A 22,032-nucleotide genomic window follows, 5' to 3' on the forward strand; every position below is an offset into this window, starting at 1 on the left:
CAGGCACTGCTGCCCCTGCTGATTCCGGTAGGGTTGCCAGATGGTTTCCACAAAAATACCGGACACACTTGACATTATATCACAATCAACATTACACCTTAGTTAGAAAATACCGGACACTTATATTTTCTTAATTTGTTTCCCGAACAGAAAACTCAAATATTGGACTGTCTGGTTCAAAACTGGACACCTGGCAACCCTAGACTCCAGTGGGGCCGGGGGGGCTGTGCTCCCCATTCTGCCAGCTCAGTAGGAGCCACGTTCCTGGGTGCTGGGTCCCGCAAGCCTGCAGCCCAAGTGGGACTGCACTCCCCGCTGTGCTATCTACTACACTGGCCTGCTACTGCTGGACCTACATCCCCGCCTCCACCAGCCCAGCCCTTGAACCAGCTGCTGCTCTCTTATCCAGCCATATCCATGGTCCGGCGTTGCCGCAGCAGACAGTCCTGGATTTTAGAGGTTTAACCTACACTAATCTTGCATTTGATTCAGTAGGATACCAATAGAAAACTTAAAAGTGTTCCTACAAGTTTCCACTACATTTTTAACTGACGCTACTCTTTAAACAAGTTACTTTAAACTTGGTTGTGCAAAACTTTAAATCAAACTACATTCTTTATGCTCTCTAGTGAGATATGCTTCACCTTCCATTTCTTCATGTTCCAAGATATTTTCTAATCCTTTTATATTGCACATAATTGGCTGATTTAGTTTAATGGTTAATTCATAGTGCAGGATTAATGTTTGGTGCCATTTAATGTTTTAGTTCAGTACCCTTCATCCTTCATGAATTGCAAGAACAAATAGATATAATACAATTTAATTCTTAAAAAACAAAAATATAGATAAAATGGTTCTCTATATTGGAGTGGAAGCACTTGTTAAAAATTTGTTACAAAAAGCTTTCTTTTAGGAGGCTATTCTGGTAGGGAAAAGTTGTGACATGTAAATATCCAGAATGCCTGAAGTCCGTATAAAACCTTCTTTTGATTTCAGAGGATTTTGGATCAGGCCCTACTGGCATGTCTACACTAGGAAATTATTACCAAGTAACTTATTTTGAAATAGCTATTTCAAAATAGCCTGTCCACACTGCAGGGAAGCCTTGAAATAAGTCTGAGGCAGGCTCCCTGAAAGTGGATGTGCTACCTTGACTGAGAGCCCCAGGAAGCACTGGGGAGTAATTACTTTGAATGACTCTGGGGAGTAATCTTGAAATAGCAGCAGCAGAGCATCCACACTACTGCTATTTCAAAATAAGTGTTCTTTCTCGTGGAAAGCAGGAGTTGTTATTTCAAAATAATCAGCCCCTTATTTCAAAATAACGGGCTTGGTAGTGTGTACGCTCCACTTGTTATTTCGAAATAAAGGTGGTTATTTTGAAATAATTCCCAAGTGTAGACCAGGGCTAAGTGTAACAAAGAGGTAATCTTGGCAAATCAAGGAACTGAACTCCTGCTTAGACAAAAGACATGCACTGCATCAGCAGTGCAAATTTCCTTACCCCATTACTTTGTCTCTAGGGTATAAAAGGATATTTCAGTTTCCTTTCCCAATACTTTTTGGGCCTCCGTATCAAGGCTTATGACAATGCTAATTAGCAGTTATTTTTCTAAAAAATGTAGCTGATTGTAGAAACCCGATAAAAAGAAAAACAGTGCTTGTTTTTTGGCAAATCTATTGTTCACTATGGGTATGTCTACACTACAAAGTTAATTCGAACTAACGGACATTACTTCGAATTAACTTTGATAGGCGCTACACTAGTGCTCCGCTAGTTCAAACTTAATTCGAACTAGCGGAGCGCTTAGTTCGAACTAGGTAAACCTCATTCTACGAGGACTAAGCCTAGTTCGAATTTACTAGTTCGAATTAAGGGGTGTGTAGCCCCTTAATTCAAACTAGTGGGAGGCTAGCCCTCCCCAGCTTTCCCTGGTGGCCACTCTGGCCAACACCAGGGAAACTCTATTGCCCCCCTCCCGGCCCCAGACCCCTTAAAGGGGCACGGGCTGGCTACGGTGCCCGTGCCAGGTGCAAACCTGCCAGCACCCAGCTAGCAAACCCTACACCTGGCACGGCTCGAGCCAGCCACCCGATGCCCCCCAGCCCTCCCCCTCTTCCCGGGACCCGGATGGCGGCTCCTGGGAGCTTGCCCGGGACTGCAAGAGGCGGGCACCCGCCTGGTCTAGTGCGGACATCGTGGACCTCGTCCATGACCTCCGCACTAGGCACAGGAAAGTGGCTGTCTAGGGCAGGAGAGCTGCCAGCCTAGCCACCCAGGAGCAGGTGTGCATGAAACTCAAGGTGGTCCACTGAGACCCCCGACCCAGAGCCCCGAGCTTACAATGGCCGTACTGGGTCAGACCAAAGGTCCATCTAGCCCAGTAGCCTGTCTGCCGACAGCAGCCAACTCTAGGGACCCTGGAGGGGATGGACCGAAGACAGTGACCAAGCCATTTGTCTCGTGCCATCCCTCTCCAGCCTTCCACAAACTTTGGGCAGGGACACCACTCCTACCCCCTGGCTAATAGCACTCCATGGACCCAACCTCCATCACTTTATCTCACTTCTCTTTAAACTCTGTTCTAGTTGTAGCCTTCACAGCCTCCTGCAGCAAGGAGTTCCACAGGTTGACTCTTTGCTTTGTGAAGAACAACTTTCAGTTACTAGTTTGAAGCCTGCTACCCATTCCTTTCCTTTGGTGTCCTCTAGTCCTTCTATTATGGGAACTAATGAAGAACTTTTCTTTACGCACCCTCTCCACCCCACTCATGCTTTTATAGACCTCTATCCTATCCCCCCTCAGTCTCCTCTTTTCTAAGCTGAGAAGTCCCAGTCTCTTTAGCCTCTCTTCATATGGGACTTGTTCCAAACCTCTGATCATTTTAATTGCCCTCCCCTCTCCCACCCTCTCTCTTCCCCTCTCCCACCTCCTTTTCCCAGTCTCCCCGAGTTTTGTTCAATAAAGAGAGATTCTATTTTTGACCACACGTTTTCTTTATTTTGTACCTCAGGAAGGAGGGGCTAGGGAAGGGTAAGTGGAAGGAGGTGAGGGAGGAATGGGGTGCGAGCCCCCGATGGGGAGGACTGGGCTGGCTCTGTGGGCCTCTGGGGGTGGAAGCTCTCCTGCAGCCCCCCAATTGCCCCCTCTCTCCAGATGGCAGCCTGCGGCAAGTGCAGCCGGTCTGATGGCCGAGTGCTGTGATGTGCCAAGTGTGGGCATGCAGGGCACTCCAAGCCAGGACTGCTTTGCAAGCGGGGCACCCCTGAGAACTGTCTGTCCGGGGTGGGGGTTGGGTCCCTTTAAGCACAGCCCTCGGCTAGCCTGAGACATCACGTCCACGCTCTAAGTCCTCCTCTGATGCCCTGCCGGCACTGCTTCTGGCCATCCTTAACCCCGGTTCAGGGTCCACTTAATGTGGACATGCTAGTTCGAATTAGCTAATTCGAACTAGTTTTTTAGTCTGGATGCGTTAGTTCGGATTAGCTTAGTTCAAATTAACTAATTCGAACTAAGTTCGAATTAGCGCTGTAGTGTAGACATACCCATAGAATTCTGAAAGCTTTACCACGATTTACTACAGTATTACAAATTATATTACATTATGTTGACTAATGTGCCACAGTATAACGTATCATCAATGATTATATCTAAATTACACTTGTCAAATAAAATTGTATACATAGATTTGTGATGCAGTAATAGTTTGTTCATTTAATTGTTAATTTGCAAAAAGTGGTCATCTTCTGTCAGCCCCCTACTCATGAATATAAATTAAATTGGTCCTAATTCCAGAAAGTATCTCTATTCAGAACAGCTCTGAAGCATGTGAAAAGGGATAAACCTATGTGCATACTTAAGGCTTTCCTGAATCCAGGACACAGACACCTGATTCAAAGCCCACTGATCTGTTCCCAAGTGAGGTTCTCTGGTTTTGGCCCTGATTCCACAAGGTACTTAAACACAAGACTAAATTTAAGTCCATGAGTATATGTCTCATTTTATGCACTGAAGTCAATGGTACTACTGAAGTATCTAGCAAACTGATGTAACCCCACCCCCAGGAATATTCAATTATAAAATATATGATTCACACATGGGGAAGGAACTCAACTGGCAGAAGCTTCAGAGGAGTGGCGGAGTTTGTCTGTAACTGGAAAAACTTAAAAAACTATGAATACTCTAGCAGCACCTTAGAGCAGTGGTCCCCAACGCGGTGCCCGCATTTGTGTGCGCCCACCGACAACCTAGGCCGGCCCCGCTTCCGGTGCGCGGTGCACTGGAGGCGCCGGCCCCAGGCGCGCGACACGCACCGGCGCCTGGTGCGCAGCGCTCGGGCGGTCCCAGCCCTGGGGCACATGCGGCGTGCGGTGCTCGTGCCGGCCCCAGGCGCGGGGTTCGGGCGGCAGCGCCAGCCCCGGGCCCATGGCACAAGGCGCTCGGGTGGCCCCAGCCCTGGGGCACATGCCGGCGCTGGGTACAAGGGCATCCCCGCTCCTGGCGTGCCCCAGGATGCACGGCCCTGCCCCGGGCGCCCGGCCCATGAGTGGCCCCAACTCTTGGGTGCCCGGCGCGTGAGTGGCCCCGCCCCCGGGTGCCCAGCATGTGAGTGGCCCCACCCCCAGGCGCTTGGGAGCCTCTATAGGTTGGGGACCACTGCCTTAGAGGCTTCATAAAAAAGTTTTCTTTTTTTCACTGGTGGGTGGTGGTGTATTTTAAGTCTCTGCAATTTTGCAGAATATTTGAGTTTGTGTGTCAAAATCTAGCAGTCCCATTCAAAGTTTTGCAGTATTGCTAGGTAACAAGCATAGATGATAAAAACTTACTAGTTTTCTCCACATTTTGACAGGAGTTTGGGGGACTGTATGACTAAAAATCAAAGCAAAAATGTGAAGGTAGACAGGGCACGAAGAAAAATGGGCAAATGGTGTGAAATGAATCCAAGGTATATATTTGGCAGAACACATTGAAATAAAACAGACAGTTTTTTACAACTCTGTCTTTGCACTTGGATAATACAAGGTCACCTACTAGTCACTGGAGCGGAAAAGTTCTACTTTGGACTGACAACTCTTTGTATTATTCATTTGTGGGTTTAATCTCAGACTCTTATGCTCATAAGAGAGTTTATAAAGTCTCCTTCCACTTTCCATGCTGCACATAAGGCGAGGTAATCAGACAAAGATGTACACTACAACACGGACATGTGTACATGCAACCTACTGATGAACATGTGTTACAGTTCACCTTTGTGCCCAATCCAGAGAAGATGACAGTCTGTTACATCCTCTAGCAAGAGATCCTGACTCTTCAGATCATATTGTAGGGCACGCCTACACTATGAAATAAGGTAGAATCTAATATGGTCGATTTCTTACCACCAGATTTTGTGAAGTTGAAGGTCTGTGTCTTCACTGCAGGGAAGAATGGAATGTAGTCCGAAGTAGCGTGTCCTCATTAGGGAGCCTGCTGTCGAATTGGAGAGTGAGTTACTGTGGGCAGCTTTGCATTCTGGCTATGCTCATGGTGCCCGCTGGGTCCAAAACTCTGCAGCAGGTGGTATGGGGCTCATGTTGGCAGCATCCCAGAATGACTTGTCTTGTCCCTGCCCCCTGTGCGAGATAAAGAGGCAGTGTGCTGGCACTTTTGGTGCCCTGGTTGCCCCCGCAGATCCCATAGCAACATGAGAATGGGGCCCAGGTTACAGGAAAGCATTGTCATGCTCCTGCGTGTCATGGTGCACCTGATGGCATAGTGCTTTGACCACATACGTGTGTCGCTTCGCCAGGAAGAGGGGGAGGACGAAGCTTGGTGTGGCATGGAGATGCAGCTTAGTCAAGTCTGCCGCTGATGCTAGAGCAGCACCCAGCCAATCCGCTGCGCACAGCACAAAGCTGGTTCTGGCACCGTGAGACAAGCTGAGACTGGTGAGGCCGCACTGTGATGCAGAGACGGGACAGTCACCAGTGGCTGCAGAACTTCTGCATGCACAAGGCCACGTTCCTGGAACTTTGCAAATGGCTTGGTCCCACCCTGAGGTGTCAGAATACCCCACTGAAACCTGCTCTGACTGTGGAGAAGCACGTGGCAATAGCCCTGTGGAAGCTCGCAAAGCCAGACAGCTACCGGTCAGTTGGGAATCTGCCTGTAGTAGGGAAATCTACAGTGGGGGCTGCTGTTCTACAAGTAGCCAAAGTGATCAATGCCATTCTGCTATGGAGTGTAGTGACTCTGGGAAATGGGGTTGCCACAGTAGAGGGCTTTGCTGCGATGGGGTTCCCCAGCTGCAATAGACGGAACACACAGGGAAAGGAACGAAGGGGGAAGGAGCTCAGGAATGAGGTAGGAGTTCTGCCTTCTGCCTCCTGACACTTCCTTTGAGTTGCCCCCTGCCCTTCTGCAGGGCAGGCAGGGTTCTGGGAGGAAGCCCTTTCCAGACCAAATGCCACACGCTCTGTTACAGTAGTCAGGAAGACAAAGATGGTCTCCTGCTGTCTCGCCTGCTGCTCTCTGGCAGCTCTTCTCTCCTGCTGCTCTGCACGCCAGTCCAGGCACTCTGCCTGAATTTCTGCCATGAGAGAGTTATGCAGTCCATATGAACATCCCCACCCGGGACTTCAGCAGCCCTTAGGGTCGACACAACAGGCTTGATATTGTGGACGCATCACTTAGGCCGTGTCCAGACTCAGGGTTTTTTTCGGGAAAAGTAGCCTTTTCCCGAAAAAACTTCCCCTGCGTCCAGACTCAAGCCGCATTCTTTCGAAATTATTTCGAAAGAACGCGGCTTTTCTTTCGATGGCGGTAAACCTCAAATTACGAGGAAGAATGCCTTCTTTCGAAAGTTCCTCTTTCGAAAGAAGGCGTTCTTCAATGTAAAGAGGCCGTCTTCGAAAGAGAGCATCCAGACTCGCTGGGTGCTCTCTTTCGAAAAAGCGGATTTCTCTTTCGAAAGATCCGCCTGCAGTCTAGACGCGATCTTTCGAAAGAGGCTCTTTCGAAAGATGCTTTCGAAAGAGCCTCTTTCAAAAGAAGCCTGCAGTCTAGACATAGCCTTAGAAAAATTGACCATATGCAGCTATTGTCAGTGTAAAGTCCTTGTGTAGACCAAGCCATAGAAACTTGTGCTCTGGAGACCCCTGGTTCAGTCCCTCAGGTGTTAACCAAGATATCTGAATTACCTTCATTTTTCTCCATATGGCATATTCAAGTCCCTGGGACTATGAAAGGTCCTCCCTTTTTTAAAGATTGTCACTCTGATTATACTGGAGATATTACCTTTAAGGTTGTGCTATGATTTCAGATTACAGAAAGACAAAATGTAACAACATTCTGCACAAACTTTCCCTCCCCCAGCCCCAGTTGATTTAAGAACAACAAGAAAACTCACCAGAAACATTTAATAAAAAATAGTCACATAAAAAATGTGCAACCTCTGAAAAATAAGTAGTATCACTGATGTGCACTACGCTAACCTTCTTACAATTTGCAGTCATTTTTAAAGAATTAAATCTAGCTAATAATAGTTACAAAGTCTTACTTTGAAATAGTAGGGGTGCCATTAGTCTGTACTGTACTCTAATCCCGTTTATTTGGAGACGGGTTAATTTTTATCTGGATTTCAAACCCTTCAGAGTGTTGAATTCCGGGGTCTTCGGCTCTGGATATTGATTCATTCTAAAGAGGGATCCTCATTATGAAATGCCAGATTGAATTCCAGCCTAGCCCAGCAGTAAAGCAGTGTTGGAATCCAAACCTCCTGAGTCTGGTGTCTCTCTCGCACTGCTCTGAATAATTGACTATTATTGATATTACATTTTGAAGCATTATTCACTCTTAGTATGCATTGTAAGTGCACATAGTACAGCAGGTGCCACAAGCGTTTGCTTACATAAGTGACCCAGATGGTCTTGAGGTAGCTATTGATTTCTACTGGGTAAACTGCACCAGTTTGAAAGTGCAAATATGTATATTTAGCTAATGACAATCAGATTCCCTTTTGTGTGTGTAATATGTAGCCAAATCATTTTAAATGCAAATGTGTTCTAAAGGAATGTACATTAAAATATGTATATTTAATAAGTTCTAGGATGTTGGGTTGTTGAGCTAAACAGACAAAAGCAAAGGAAATTTAGAATTAAGGCAGAGTCCATCCTTAGCACAAGATATCCACTCGTACCCAGAGAGAGGTAGAGAGCAGCTGCCAGATAGTTAACTCTGTTGGTTTGAGCTGTCTCTGCTACATTTATTACCCTTAATTACTTTCCGGGGAATACTGTCCACCCTCTGTCGGAATGCACTTGGGACGGAGGATGCGGTGGAAGCAGTTCAGTTCTTGTGGGTGATTGGGTCTTAGCCTGCATGCACTGCATGAGGCAGAGCACAGCTCCATTCTTCCACCCAAATGGCTAGTTTTGGCCAGCAGAGTGGCAAGTGAGCAGGCGAGGGCTAGCGAATCAGACTGCTGCAGCCCTGTGGTCTTCTGCAGTTCTTAGATTTCCCTGCTGCACAGCGTGCATGGTCAGAGTGTCCAGTGCATGAGTGTTCCCCTTTCCAGTGGGATATTCCTCATAATAACCCAACCAATAGTGGGACAATCATTAGCTTTTGGTATTTATTTAAACACCTAATGCCAGAGCTTCAGCTGATGTACATGAGTATTGCTCCATATCCCAACTGACGCCAGCTAAGACTCTGGCCAGTGTCTGTTCAACTGCAGCAAATTATCCCTCCATAAAGTAAATGGATTAGTCCAAGCTGCTCTCTCAGGATGAGGAAGAGGTCATGTTGAGGATGAACACCTGGGGCTGAGCAGTTTCCATGTTACAGATAAGCCACATCAGTGCTGTAATTGCTTTGCTTTAGTTAAAAAAAAAGGAGTCTGAGAGTAATGGCCATAGAAATGGCCAGGGAAAATTGATTTCCCTAAACTGGGGCATATATGGATTAGAGCTAGCCTGGGGTTTCAGAGCCATTGCTTTCAAGCAGGAGACTGCAAAATGATCACTAAATTGAAAGGGCAGCTCTGTTGGAACTGCCAATTACTAGTCATGTATGGGTTGGGTATTTTTAGTTTAATTGGGAAGTATTTTAAAAGGCTGCACAAATCATGTGCATGAGTTGTGAACTTCATATTTTCTTAAACAATTTACTGGGAAGAAATCCTGGAGGAGACGAGAAAGGCTCCACAAAACAGTTTATAGATGCCCTCTGCGTACCAGAGCCTCGTTAAAAGTCTCCTGGTTTTGTTCTGGGTTTATTGCACTACACACAAATTTAAAAACTGCTGATACAGGAATTCATATAGGCTTCAGAAAAATATCTTTGTACAGGGCTTAGTCCCAGTATGGATTTCCACAGGTGTGTCCTATATTTCACCATCTTTTTTTATCGGACCTTGTGTGTGTGAGACAGAAGTGGGGTATAGCTGCTATCAGTAATTGGTTTTAATTATTTACAGGCAATCACAGTGCAGCTATTGATTGTTTACATAACACTGAATCCTTCCAGATAAGAGCATTGTATTCATTTGGTTTCTGCTACTAATTGCTATCCTTCAGGGTGTCTCTGAGGGTATGTCTATACTATAGAGTTCTGTCGGAAAAACAACCGTTTTTTTTGGCAAAACTTGAGTTACGCCCACACTGCAATCACATTCTTCCAAAGGCAAATCGAAAGAACAGAGGGGTTTTTCCAGAGTTGGTAATCCTTTTTCTAAGAGGAAGAAGTCTTTTTTCCAAAAGAGTTCTTTTGCAAAAAGGCATGTGTGGACGGGGAAGAGGGAGTTCTTTTAGAAGAAGAGGAAAGAGCAAAAAGCACAGATACCCTTGTGGCCCCTCCATCCATAGCAATCCCAGCTGAAATGTGAGATAGCGTCCATTCAGTGTGGATGCTATGTTCTGAAAAAGCAGATGGCTTTTTCAATGTGCTTTTGTGTGTGGACTCTCTCTTTCGGAATAAGTTTTTTTGGAAGATCTCTTCCGAGAAAAGCTTTTTCTGAAAGACACCTGCAGTCTGGATGTAGCCTGATTGACTAGGGCAAAGTCCCAATGCAAGGCTCTTTGTCTCATTTCTGTCCTCATTTCTGTGCACCGCTTTGAACACATTCCCCTCACCTCAGGAGCTGCTGATTCCATTCTCCTTCCCCACATGCTACTGTGTCCATTGCCAAACACTGCAAAAGGCATTATTCCAGTTTTTGTCCCTCAGCTAGGGTCAGGTGCACCTCTCCTCACCTAGGGCTGCACAGAATGGTAACAGAGTCCTCCAGAGCTGTGCAGTTTGGGGAATATTCTAGCTGTCTTTTGTCTACTCCTAAGGGGGAGCTACATTAATCTGCCACTTTAAAAAAACCTTAAAACATGAGGGGTGCTCTAGCACCTTAGGGTATGTCTACACTACCCCGCTAGTTCGAACTAGCGGGGTAATGTAGGCATACCGCAATTGCAAATGAAGCCCGGGATTTGAATTTCCCGGGCTTCATTTGCATAAGCGGGGTGCTGCCATTTTTAAATCCCCTCTCGTTCGAACCCCGTGCCGCGCGGCTACACGCGGCACGAACTAGGTAGTTCGAACTAGGCTTCCTAGTTTGAACTACCGTTACTCCTCGTGGGGTAGTGTAGCGGGGTAGTGTAGACATACTAGCGGGGTAGTGTAGACATACCCTTAGAGACTAACAAAAAATATAGATGGTATCATGAGCTAGCATGGGCCTCTTGCTTCACTCGTCATCTGAAGAAGTGGGTTGTGCCCACAAAAGCTCATGATGCTTGCTGTATTTTTGTTAGTCTCTAAGGGTACGTCTACACTAGCTTTTTAGTTCGAGCTAGGTAGGGTAATGAGGGCAAGCGGAGTTGCAAATGAAGCCCAGGATTTAAATATCCCAAGCTTCATTTGCATGTTCCCGGGCTCCGCCATTTTTAAATCCCCCTTAATCCGAACTCCGTGCCCGCAGCTACATGCGGCATAGAGTAGGTAGTTCAAAATAAAGACCCTAATTTGAACTACCTCATTCCACGATGAGTAACGGTAGTTTGAATTAGGTTCTTTAATTTGAACTACCTACTCCGTGCCGCGTGTAGCCGCAGGCACGGAGTTCGGACTAAGGGGGATTTAAAAATGGCGGCACCCAGGAACATGCAAATGAAGCCCGGGATATTTAAATCCCGGGCTTCATTTGCAACTCCGCTTGCCCTCATTACCCTATCTAGCTTGAACTAACGAGCTAGTGTAGATGTACCCTAAGATACTAAAAGGACCACTCATTGTTTTTTAAATGTTTTTGTCTTCCCCGTACAGTGGCAGGGTACCTATATTTTGGAATGAGCAGATCTGTAGGAACTACAGAGCACTGTTTGGATTTTGGTCTCTCTGGTCTTCCCAAGTTTTCCACAGTCTTAGCAGAACAGTCCTTGTTTATGCCTTTCTGCCACTGGCCACGTCCATGGCGTTTGGATACTCATTTCCCTCTAGTACTATGGAGGGGAGAGTACTTATAAACCGGAACAGCTGAACCAGAAGTCATGATTCATTTTGCACCATAAATGCCACCACTTTCAAAGGGACACATGATGAACCGAGGCTCCCCACCCTCTGAGTTGAGAAAGTGGGAAAGGAGAGAGAAAGGAGAAAGGAAGAGAGGCAGCAATGTAGTGATGGTGCCTTCCTCTCTGTGTCTAGGTACACTGCTCTCTGCCCCACGCTGAGCAGGGCAGAATGTCCTAGGAGCAGCAGGGAAAGTGAGGTCTTCATCAGAATTCTGAGATGCATCTTGGATCCCAAGTGCCTGCTCGTTTTGCTACAAAATATTGCAGAATGTTTCTCTCATTGTCCCAATCACTCCTTTATATTCTCTTGTCTCCTTTTACAGAGCGATGAGGTTTTAACTGTCATCAAGGCGAAAGCCCAGTGGCCTGCCTGGCAACCACTAAACGTGTAAGTAGATAGAGAGTGGAGGCTCCCGACAGACTCCTGTTCAGTATCATCTAACAGACTGCTCTAAACCTATTGCCTTACACAATGTTTTGCTCCTGCAAAGAAAAAATATCAAAGTATGTATGCGTTTGGCTTGGGCTTTGGTATTCTGCCAGCAAGTGCCTTTTTGCATGTGTGCATGGAGCTTATTAACTATATCGGGAAAAGAGAAAAAGTTGTATTGTGTTTGAACCTGTATTAAACAATTCAGTGTTTGCATACATATATTAGATCCATGTGTCAGGCTGTCTGGGTGTCAACCTCAAGGCAGGCTTATAAACCAGAGCTCTCTGTTGCAGAAGTTGAGCCAACTCCATTCCCATGTTCTGTGTGGAAAGAGGGTAATTGGATGCCTGGTCAAAGTTCATGAGCAAAGCTCAGGTCCTGACCTTTCTGGGCAGTGGTTCCTAAACGTTGTACTCGTGACCCCTTTCACATAGCGCACCTCTGAGAACAAGCCCCTCTATAAATGGAAAACAATTGTTATATATTTAACACCATTATCCCATCACAGTCCCTCATGTAGTAGTAATATGACCCGCTGAAAGGTCCTGACCCCCCACTTGAGAACCCCTGTTTTAGCGGAAATACCTCTCCCCTTGCTAAACTCTTCAGGATCTTTCGTGTCAAATCACCCTATGGCCATGTTTTACTCACTGTGACTAATCTTAAATTTTTTAACTCTTAATATCAAGAGACATAAAAAATGATGGAGTGGTACATGGTGATGGGGAGCGGTCACTTTTAGGGTGTGCCTAGACTACAAGGTTTTTTTTAAAAAAAGTGGCCTTTTTCCAAAAAAACTTCCCCTGTGTCTAGACTGCTGCCGCCTTCTTTCAAAAGTAAATTGAAAGAATGCAGCTGTATTTTCTACCACAGAAAATCTTGTTTTAGGAGGAATAATGCCTATTTTTCTGAAAGTGCTCTTTCAAAAAAAGGCGCTATGTAATGCAAACTGTGCTTTTTCAAAAAAGAGCATACAAACTGCCTGTGTGCTCTTATTAGAAAAAGTGGCTTGCTTTTTCGAAAATACTGGTTGTAGTCTAGACACGCTTTTGAAAGTATCTTTCAAAAAAGCCTCTTTCGAAAGAGGCTTGCAGTCTAGACGTACAGGCTAAGCCAGATCACTTGGTGTGGTAAGCTCATTTGAAAAGATGCATGTTTAACACTGATACGTGTAAAAGCCACCAAGGAATAAAATGTGTAGGTTACTCTGGCAAGAAAGGGGATTTAGGGGTTATGACAGAACCACTTGAACGAGTGTCCCCACTCCAGTCATTGCCATAGCTAAGAGGGCTAATACGATATCTGCATGTATAAGCAAGACAGTATCACACAGGAGAGAGAAGCAAATGGTGGCAGCAGTTCTATATACTGTACTAGTGAGACCATTACTGGAATAGAGTGTCCAGTTCTGATGTCTACACTTTTAAAATGATGAAAAATTAGAGAGAGCTCAGAAAAGGTTTACAAGAATGTTTCAAGTACTGGAGAACATGCCTTATTGAGAGAGACTTAAGAAGCTATTTAATTTATCCACAGAAAGGTTAACAAGTGACTTCAAAACAGTCAGCAAATATCCATATGGGGAAGAGTTTTCTGACAGCAGAAGGAATTTTAGTCAATCAGAAAAAGCTGAACAAATTCAGACTGGAATAAGGGACAAAATGTTAACAATGGGGCAGTTAACTCCCCATTAAGAGACAACTTACCTTGAGATGCAGGGGAGTCTAATGCTGAGGTCTTTGACTTAAGATTAGATATTTTTATAGAATGTATGCTACAGCTCAAAAAGAGCTTTTATTTTCAGATAGTAGCGGATAGAGTCCTCTGGTCTATTTTATGCAGGAGATCAGACTATACAATCTGAATTGTTCCTTCTTGCCTTAAAATTTATAAATCTGTGGTGTTGCATGAGTAATTATCTCCCCCAGTACTTAGAGTCTTCTAGTATGTTCTTCTTTAATATAGGTAATGGGCATTCCACAGTTCAGCTGTGGCCATTATTAGGGGCTACATCTACACTGCAGCACTATTTCGGGACACTGGAGCTATCCCAACATAGCTACCCCATTATTAACAGCAAGCCCATTATTTTGAAATATAACAGACCCGCTATTCTGACATCCTTGTAAACCTCATTCTACGAAGAGTAAGAGATGTTTTGGAATAGCGGGTTACTTCAAAATGTACAAAATAAGCTATTTTGAAATTGACTCAAAGTAAGCTGTGCAATTTGCGTACTCAAATTACGTAGCTTATTTTGAGCTACGGGTGCAGTGTAGACACACCCTAGATGGCCAACTTTACTTCTCACCAGCTCTCAGTTTTGAATAACTCACTGGGATTCCCTAGATCAAGCTCCAATGTCTTTGTATCTGTTTTTTGCCTGCTTGTCTTTTAAAACTCAGTCTTCATTCCACCACCCAATTTTATTGCAGTGGGATCTGTTTGGCTCAGAGCCTTTATTTTATTATATTTGTTTTGCCTCCAATTTTGTGACCGAGCTCTGGTGATGTTTTGCATCAAAGTGCTCACCCCAGGAAAGGTTTGCCTTGGTGTTCAGCATTGTCAAGGCTTTGGCATAGCCAACATAGGGTGGGTTTTTAACTCTCTGCTTTTTCTTGTGTTGGAGATGAAGAGAAGGTTTGCTGCTCCAGGGAAGTAAATTCATCATCTTTAAAAAACATTAAATTAATACATAAAAATCAAAGTTAGTGAAACTATAATACAGAGGTTTTTAATCACAAGATCACCTTTTCAACTTAAATGCAACATAAGCTCTACCTCAAACCCAAATACTCTTGTCCCACCTCCTTCCTGCCCCTTCTTTGAGGCCCCGCCTCTGCTCCAAGGCCTCACCATGCTCACTCCATCACCCTTTTCCCCCCATCCTCAACCACTTTCACCAGACTGGGGTAGGTGGGTTGGGGTGCATGCTCTGGTCTTGGGTTATGGGGTTTGGAGTATGGGAACAGCTCTGGTCTTAGCCCAGGGTGGGGGATTTAGATCCAGGAAGGATTGTCGGGCACAGATGTAAATCGTTTCTACATGATTTTTATTAAGGGTTATTATAGCAGCATATTGTGTTCCCCTGTCAGAACTGAGACCCCATTGTGCAAAGCACTGTATGCACCTAATATAAGACTGACCCGAGCAACTTAGTCCAATTTATATAAAGGATCTAATAGGAAAATAGGATCTAATTTTCAGTCGAGACCATTCAGACCTGAGATGGCCTTTCAGTCCTTAGGTGTGACTTTCCTAGTACTTACTCCTCAGCTTCTATGTAAAAGAATATCAACTATCAAGAAACAGTGTCTAGTGTAAGTATTGTCCATTATATCTGTGTTCCCCAAGAGTATGTCTATACTACAGTGTTATTTTGAAATATCTTATTTCAAAATAGTTCTTTTGAAATAGTTTATTTCAAAATAGTGTATCTACACACAAAATGCATTTCAAAATAGCATTTTGCTATTTCAAAATAGCGCGTCCACTCTGAGTGGACTCTGAATCACATTTAAGGCTGGCCGGAACCAGTTCCAGCTGGGCACCAGGTCAGGAATTATTGTGTGGGGCTGCTGCTTGAGGCTATCTGAGGTCTGTGCTTAAAGGAATGCCCCCGCCCCACCAAAGAGCCAGTTCTAAGGTTTCCCTGCTTGCTTATCTACTTCGATGAGGGACAGCAAAGCATTTTGGGTATGTCTACACTACCCTCCTAGTTCGAACTAGGAGAGTAATGTAGGCATACTGCACTTGCAAATGAAGCCCGGGATTTGAATTTCCCGGGCTTCATTTGCATAAGCGGGGAGCCGCCATTTTTAAATCCCCACTTGTTCGAACCCCGTGTAGCGCGGCTACACAGGACTCGAACTAGGTAGTTCGGACTAGGATTCCTATTCCAAACTACCGGTACACCTCATTCCACGAGGTGTAACGGTAGTTCGGAATAGGAACCTAGTCCGAACTACCTAGTTCGAGCCCCATGTAGCCGCGCTGCAAGGGGTTCGAACAAGCGGGGATTAAAAAATGGCGGCTCCCCGCTTATGCAAATGAAGCCCAGGAAATTCAAATCCCGGGCTTCATTTGCACGTTCGGTATGCCTACATTACCCTCCTAGTTCGAACTAGCGGGGTAGTGTAGACATACCCTTTGTCTCTGCGTGCTCTGGTTGCCCTCACTCAGGACACCACAGCACTCTGCAACATGGAGCCAGAGCTGCCCCTGGGCTCTCTGGTGCTTCTCTTGGATGCGTTGCTGCAAGCCTGGCTGCACTTTCTGCAGGCTGCCATCTGGGAGGTCCATCGTGGGGCTGTCAGTATCCAGGAGGCCCTGCGGGAGAGCTTCCACCCTGAGGAGCACTAAGAGCCTCCCTGGTCTGCCCCATTGGTGGCTTGTGCCTCATTCCTCCCTCACATCCTTCCACTTACCCCTCCCTAACCCCCCTTCCTGATGTCAAATAAAATACACGTATTTTCATGAACACAAACTCTCTTTATTTAACAAAACTGGGGGGTGGGAAATGAAACTGGTGAGACTGGGGAAAGGAGGTGGGAGAGGTGAGAAGAGAGGGTGGGAGAGGCGAGGGGGAAACCTGGGAGAAGGGAGCTGGAAGGGGGAAGCCAGGGGAAGAAGGGGGAGGGGAAGCTCAGGGTTGGGGGTCTCACTGGACCAACTTGATTGTCATGTAAACCTTCTCCTGCCTTCGCATGTGGCGTTTGGTGGCCAGGCTGGCAGCTATCCTGCCATAGACGGCCGGATTCCTCTGTCTAGTGTGGAGATCATGGATATTGGGGGCATCCTCCCCAAAACTGAATAAGATTCATTATCTCCACCCTGGACCAGGAAGGCGCCCGCCTTCTCCGGGCCTTGGCAAGCTCCTGGGAGCTGGAAGACTGCTACTGGGGAGCGGTGAAGGGCTGGCTGCCAGTGGCTTGCTGGCTCATGTTTTGGGGCCACTGGGTCAGGAACAGGGACTGCTGGCTCTGGGCTGGCAAGCTTGGAGCTGGCACAGGCACTGTGGCCAGAGTCAACCCCTTTAAGGGCTCCGGGAAGAGGGGGAGGGAGTGGAGTGTTCTTGGTTGAGGCTGGAGTGGCCACCAGGGCACCCTGGGAAGGCTGGAGGCTTCGTATTTCGATATAAGTGTCTACATAGTACTTATTTCAAAATTGCTATTTCAAATTTGGTGTTATTCCTCATGGAATGAGGTTTACCAAATTCGAAATAAGTGCTGCGCTATTTCGAATTAATTTCAAAATAGTGATTTCGCTGTGTAGACGCTATGAAACTTATTTCAAAATAAGGGCTGTTATTTCAAAATAATTTTTCTGTGTAGACATACCCCAAGTGTGGAACACCCGCTTTGGGCTCCATGAAGAATTAGTGAGGATTAGCGAGTTGATTGTTTTGCAGAGTGTCAGCTTTTTTTTTTTTTTAAATTGATCTCTAGGTGTGGTGGTTGTAAAAGAAAACCTTGATAATTGGTCTGGTCTACACCTAAAACTGAGGTTGACTGAGCTACATTACAGAGCTCAGGGCTGTGAAAAATGTGACACCTTGAGTATAGCAGTTATCTTGACTTAACGCTGGCTGTAGCCATGGCTTCAACCTAGCTGCTGCCGTTCAGAGATCTGGAATGACAGCATCAACAAAGAAACCCCTTCTAACAGTGTCAGAAGCCTTTACGCTCCTACAGTATTATGTGGGGGAGCTGTGACGCCATTACCAGTGCTGCTCTAACAGCCATAACATGGACGCACCCAATATGAAACAAGTGTAACTTAATGACTGTAAGTTTACAAAGAGCCTGAAACAATAGCAGTGAGTTGTTAATGGCCCTTTTTTCCCAGGGTACTAACTCAGATGCCCAATAATGATGCTGTACTCTAACCATTGTTATCTATTGTACCACTTACCAGCATAGAATGCATCTGGAGAAGAAGTATCATATAAAAGCAATGCCCATGTCTCCCAAAGGAAATAATAGACAAGTTTGGGTATGGCACGGAGATTTATAAAGGAAGTTGTTCACATGTATAGAACCCTGCATATCCACTGATATCTGTGGGTATCTGCTAGGGATGTGAACATGTAACCAGTTAACTGCTTACCCACTAAGCATCACCTTTACCAGTTCCCCAGGAGCAGCCCCCTGCCAATGGACTGCCACAGACGGAGGGCTACTCCAGCCCCAATAGCCAGCCCCATGCAGCTGGCAGCTGGCACGGTGTTGGGAATGGGAGCCCTGCAGGCTGAGGGGACTAGAGTGGTGAGATACCACTTAGGTGATTAACTGGTTAAATGTTAGGTTAACCTACCCGGTTAATTGATTAACCAGGATTTTACACCCCTAGTACCTGCATCGATGCCTTATTTTTGTCAATGTGGATATAAATTTTGTATCTAGAACCCTGCAAATGTGTGGATATCCACTTTATACCTGAAGGTATCCATGCCCACAGATGTGGCTCTGGATAGTTGCATATCATTTTTGCAGATGCAGACATGGATACCTATTTTGTTTGCACGCAGGGCTCTACATATGGAAAGTTGCAGAGAAGGCATGATTGGTTCCATTTTTGAAGGGGACTTCTGCTTTCAAAAATTTGAGAAAAATTGAGATAAACATCTCTCTCTCTGTTTATAATTGATCTAATCTATACATATGGATAGAGAGAATTTATATAGACAGAGTGATAAATTAATTTCTCTATATCCATATAATAAGGGGTGTGGTGCATGTTTGTACATACATACAATGTGTGCACAGATGTGTATACAGGTAGTCCCCGGGTTACGTACAAGATAGGGACTGTAGGTTTGTTCTTAAGTTGAATTTTGTATGTAAGTCGGAACTGGTACATATTGTAGGGGAAACTCTAGCCAAACATTTCTCCAGAGCTCAGTTTTATTCTCCCACACCTCACTTCCCTCAGTCCTTTATTCTCAAGCTGAGGTGTCTGCTGAGAAAAGCCGCTCCGTGTCTCCCTGGTCTGCTGGGGGGGGGGGGGGGGGGCACTAGCTTCGTGTCTCCCTGGTCTGCTGGGGAGAAGCAGCTAGTGCGGGGTTGCCTCACCCCGTTTGTAAGTAGGGATCCGATGTAAGTCGGATCCATGTAACCCGGGGACTGTCTGTATATATTTACATTCACCGAAACTGAAAATGTTACCTAACGATTGTTTATATTTAAGTGGCATCTAGAGGCCCCTACCATGAACAGAGAAATTTACCTCCATATTTGTCATAGAAGTATTTGTATTACCTGTACTTACTACAGGGACACCCTAATTACTGTTAAAACTGAGGTGGAATTATTTATTAATGTGCATTCTACAGAGATGGTATGTAATATATTGTCCCTAAAGGAGGAAGATACACCACCGAAGCAGAGTTGATAGTGTTCTATTTAAATATTTAAGAAGTCCATTTCTCTGAAATATGTTCCTGCTGGCAATAGCAGAATGTTACTAAATTGCTTGTTTAGGTAGCCATTACTCTGGTGATGTTGTGTACCAGCAAGAGGATTTGCGGTTTATTTCATTAGCTTGCTGCCACCACCTGGTTTAGTCTGGATAAACCTAGTTACCAAATCCTAGCAGAAAACAGTCCATCGTGTTTTCTTATAACTTAAAATTACACTATCTGCCAATTGTCTTTCTCTACTAACTCTAGATCAATCAGCATAGAGAAGGGAAGTTTTGAAAGCTGAAAAGATTTAGGTAAAAAATAATTAAATTCCCCAAATCTATCCCCTAGAAACCTGGCAATGTCTTTAAGTCACTACTGTCAATTAATCTTTTAAGAATATCCTATTAGCCATGATTAAAAGTATTCCCAATATGAAAACAAGCTTCCCCATAGCTAGTAAACTAAAAATTCGCACAGTGGGATTCCAAACATTTTCTTTCAACATCTTCAGGAAGGAAAAATGTTTCTTTTACTTTCCATGCTGTAGATCTAGTTTCTGTTACTAAAATATTTGTATAGAAAATTACACTTTGTACCAAATGTTTTTTAAACAGTAGGTAGCTGAGTAAATTTTGCTTTGCAAAGCACTCAAGTAAATAAACTGAGGGTATTTGCTCAGTTTAAGTTAATGTAATTCTTACCTTCCTGATACATTATAGTGCTAAAATGACCCATTGTACTGTAACAAAAGGCACTGCTAAGTAAAGCTTACTGTTTGCTGTGAGTAAAACGTGCTATCCATAGAAATAATTTATAAAAGTGTAGATCACAAATGAACAAAATTAACTTCTGAATTGTTGTTTGGCTCAATTAATCAAGTCCTTAGACTAAGCTGAGAAGTACAATAAGGATACAGAAAAAATATGTTTTGAACAGACACAACTTCAAATGGTTTGTTTTAGATGTGACTAACTAGCAAGCTGAATTGGAAAAATGCAGACTTATTCTGAACTCTAATTAACTTGCATAATGTGCACATTTTAATTTTTATTCGTTATTTCCTCTTAAGTGAAAAGGAAAGTTGATATTATAGTCCTTTAATAACCCATTCATTGTATATCATTAGCATTTGATTATACAAATTGCTTATAAACACTGCTCCACCTAATCATTTGAAAGTAAAATCATGCATATATAATTTCACCAGCAATGAGTGTCAACTGGGGGCTATAGAGAAATGGGGATGTTGTTATTTCATAGTTAAATGTTACAGGACATTTTACAATACTCATTTTTCTTACAGTCTTTATTAGACATTTTCCTGGCCATTTGGACTAGTTCTCTGTAGCATTTATGCTCTGCGGTTTCTGTAACTTTGGATAAAAGGTGAGATCCAGGCTTTTACTTCTATTAAGCTCTTTGTAATCCTAGAAACACACTTCATATACTGAGCACTACACTCAGTGTGTATTTGTATTACACAGAATTTTCTTGAATGCTTACATGGTTGCGATAAAGCCTTTTATGCTGTGTGTTATGTACCAAAGGGCTAAAAAAAAGTATTTTAGGCAGGGCCATTGTTTTCATACAGAGGTAGAACATACTGTAGGTGTCCTGTTCACTTGGTGTACTGTATTCTGTAGACCCTGTGAGTAAATGCAGCGGATGGCCTTGAGCAGTCGTGGAAGTTTCTTCACTAGAGGTTCTCAAAAGGAGGCTGGATGGCCATCTGCTTTGGATGGTTAGACACAACAAATCCTGCATCCTAGCAGGGGATTAGGCTAGGTGGTCCTTGCAGTCCCCTCCAATCCTGTGGTTTTATGATTCTGTATAGTGGTGCTGCTGTTTGAAGAGGCTGGATTATGAGTCCCTATTCAGGAGGGATCCCATAGCCACAGATGTACACTGCAAAGTCAAGCTCCGTGGTGGAGCCATTATATGAATGGAGAAATATACTGGAAGACTTAGCCTAGGTGTATTAAATTGAATAATAGGCCATAGAATGGAACGTTTTCTTAATTGAGACATGCTACTATGACAGGGTCAGGCCAGAGGGCTAGATTAGGGAGAGAGAAAGGCAGCAAGGGCCCTGGCTAATCAGGAGCGGGGAGAAAGAGCTGCTGTAAATCAGTCAGGGCCAGCTGATCTCACTTGAGGCTGCCAGGGAGCCTTTTAAAAAGAAGTCTTCTCTGCAGGTAGGGGGAGAGAGCAGGGAGGAAGTTGGTGTGAGTGGAGAGCAGGACAGAAAAGGAGATGACCAGAAAAAAGGAGCTAGGAAATGACAGCGTTGCCAGAGACAGCAAAGGGAGTGAGGAGCTCTGACGAGGGGTATTTGGGCTCCCTTTCCCCCCATAGCCTGAGAGTCCAGCTGGTAGCAGGAAAGAACTGTTTACCGAGCCCAGGCTGACCAGGGGGAACCTGTCCCCGCACTTTGTGGCCAAGGGACAAAAGCTCAAACCCTGGCAAGGGAAAGAGGGACCAGTGATGCAATACTGAGACTGTCAGATTGTGGACTGAGCAGAGGGCCTGGGACCCAGTCCTGGGATATGTGGTGTCAGGAGTGGGATCCTCTGCTTCCGGGAGACCCTGCAGCACACCCACCCAGGGCAGGCTAAGCTTTCCCTTTAAGAAGAGAGAAAAGCAAAATGGG

At 44.9% G+C, this 22,032-nt stretch overlaps 1 protein-coding gene across 1 annotated transcript in view; it reads left to right on the forward strand.

Moving 5' to 3' along the window:
- SPON1 (spondin 1) overlaps positions 1 to 22,032 on the forward strand; it is a 384,871-nt gene that overhangs the window by 295,237 nt on the left and 67,602 nt on the right. Inside the window, exon 7 of the mRNA XM_075927822.1 lies at positions 11,868 to 11,932. Within this exon, the coding sequence (XP_075783937.1) occupies positions 11,868 to 11,932 (65 nt within the window). The remainder of the gene's footprint in view (positions 1 to 11,867; positions 11,933 to 22,032) is intronic.

The sequence above is a fragment of the Pelodiscus sinensis genome, chromosome 4 (assembly GCF_049634645.1).
Source record: "Pelodiscus sinensis isolate JC-2024 chromosome 4, ASM4963464v1, whole genome shotgun sequence".
Classification (NCBI taxonomy): Eukaryota; Metazoa; Chordata; order Testudines; family Trionychidae; genus Pelodiscus; species Pelodiscus sinensis.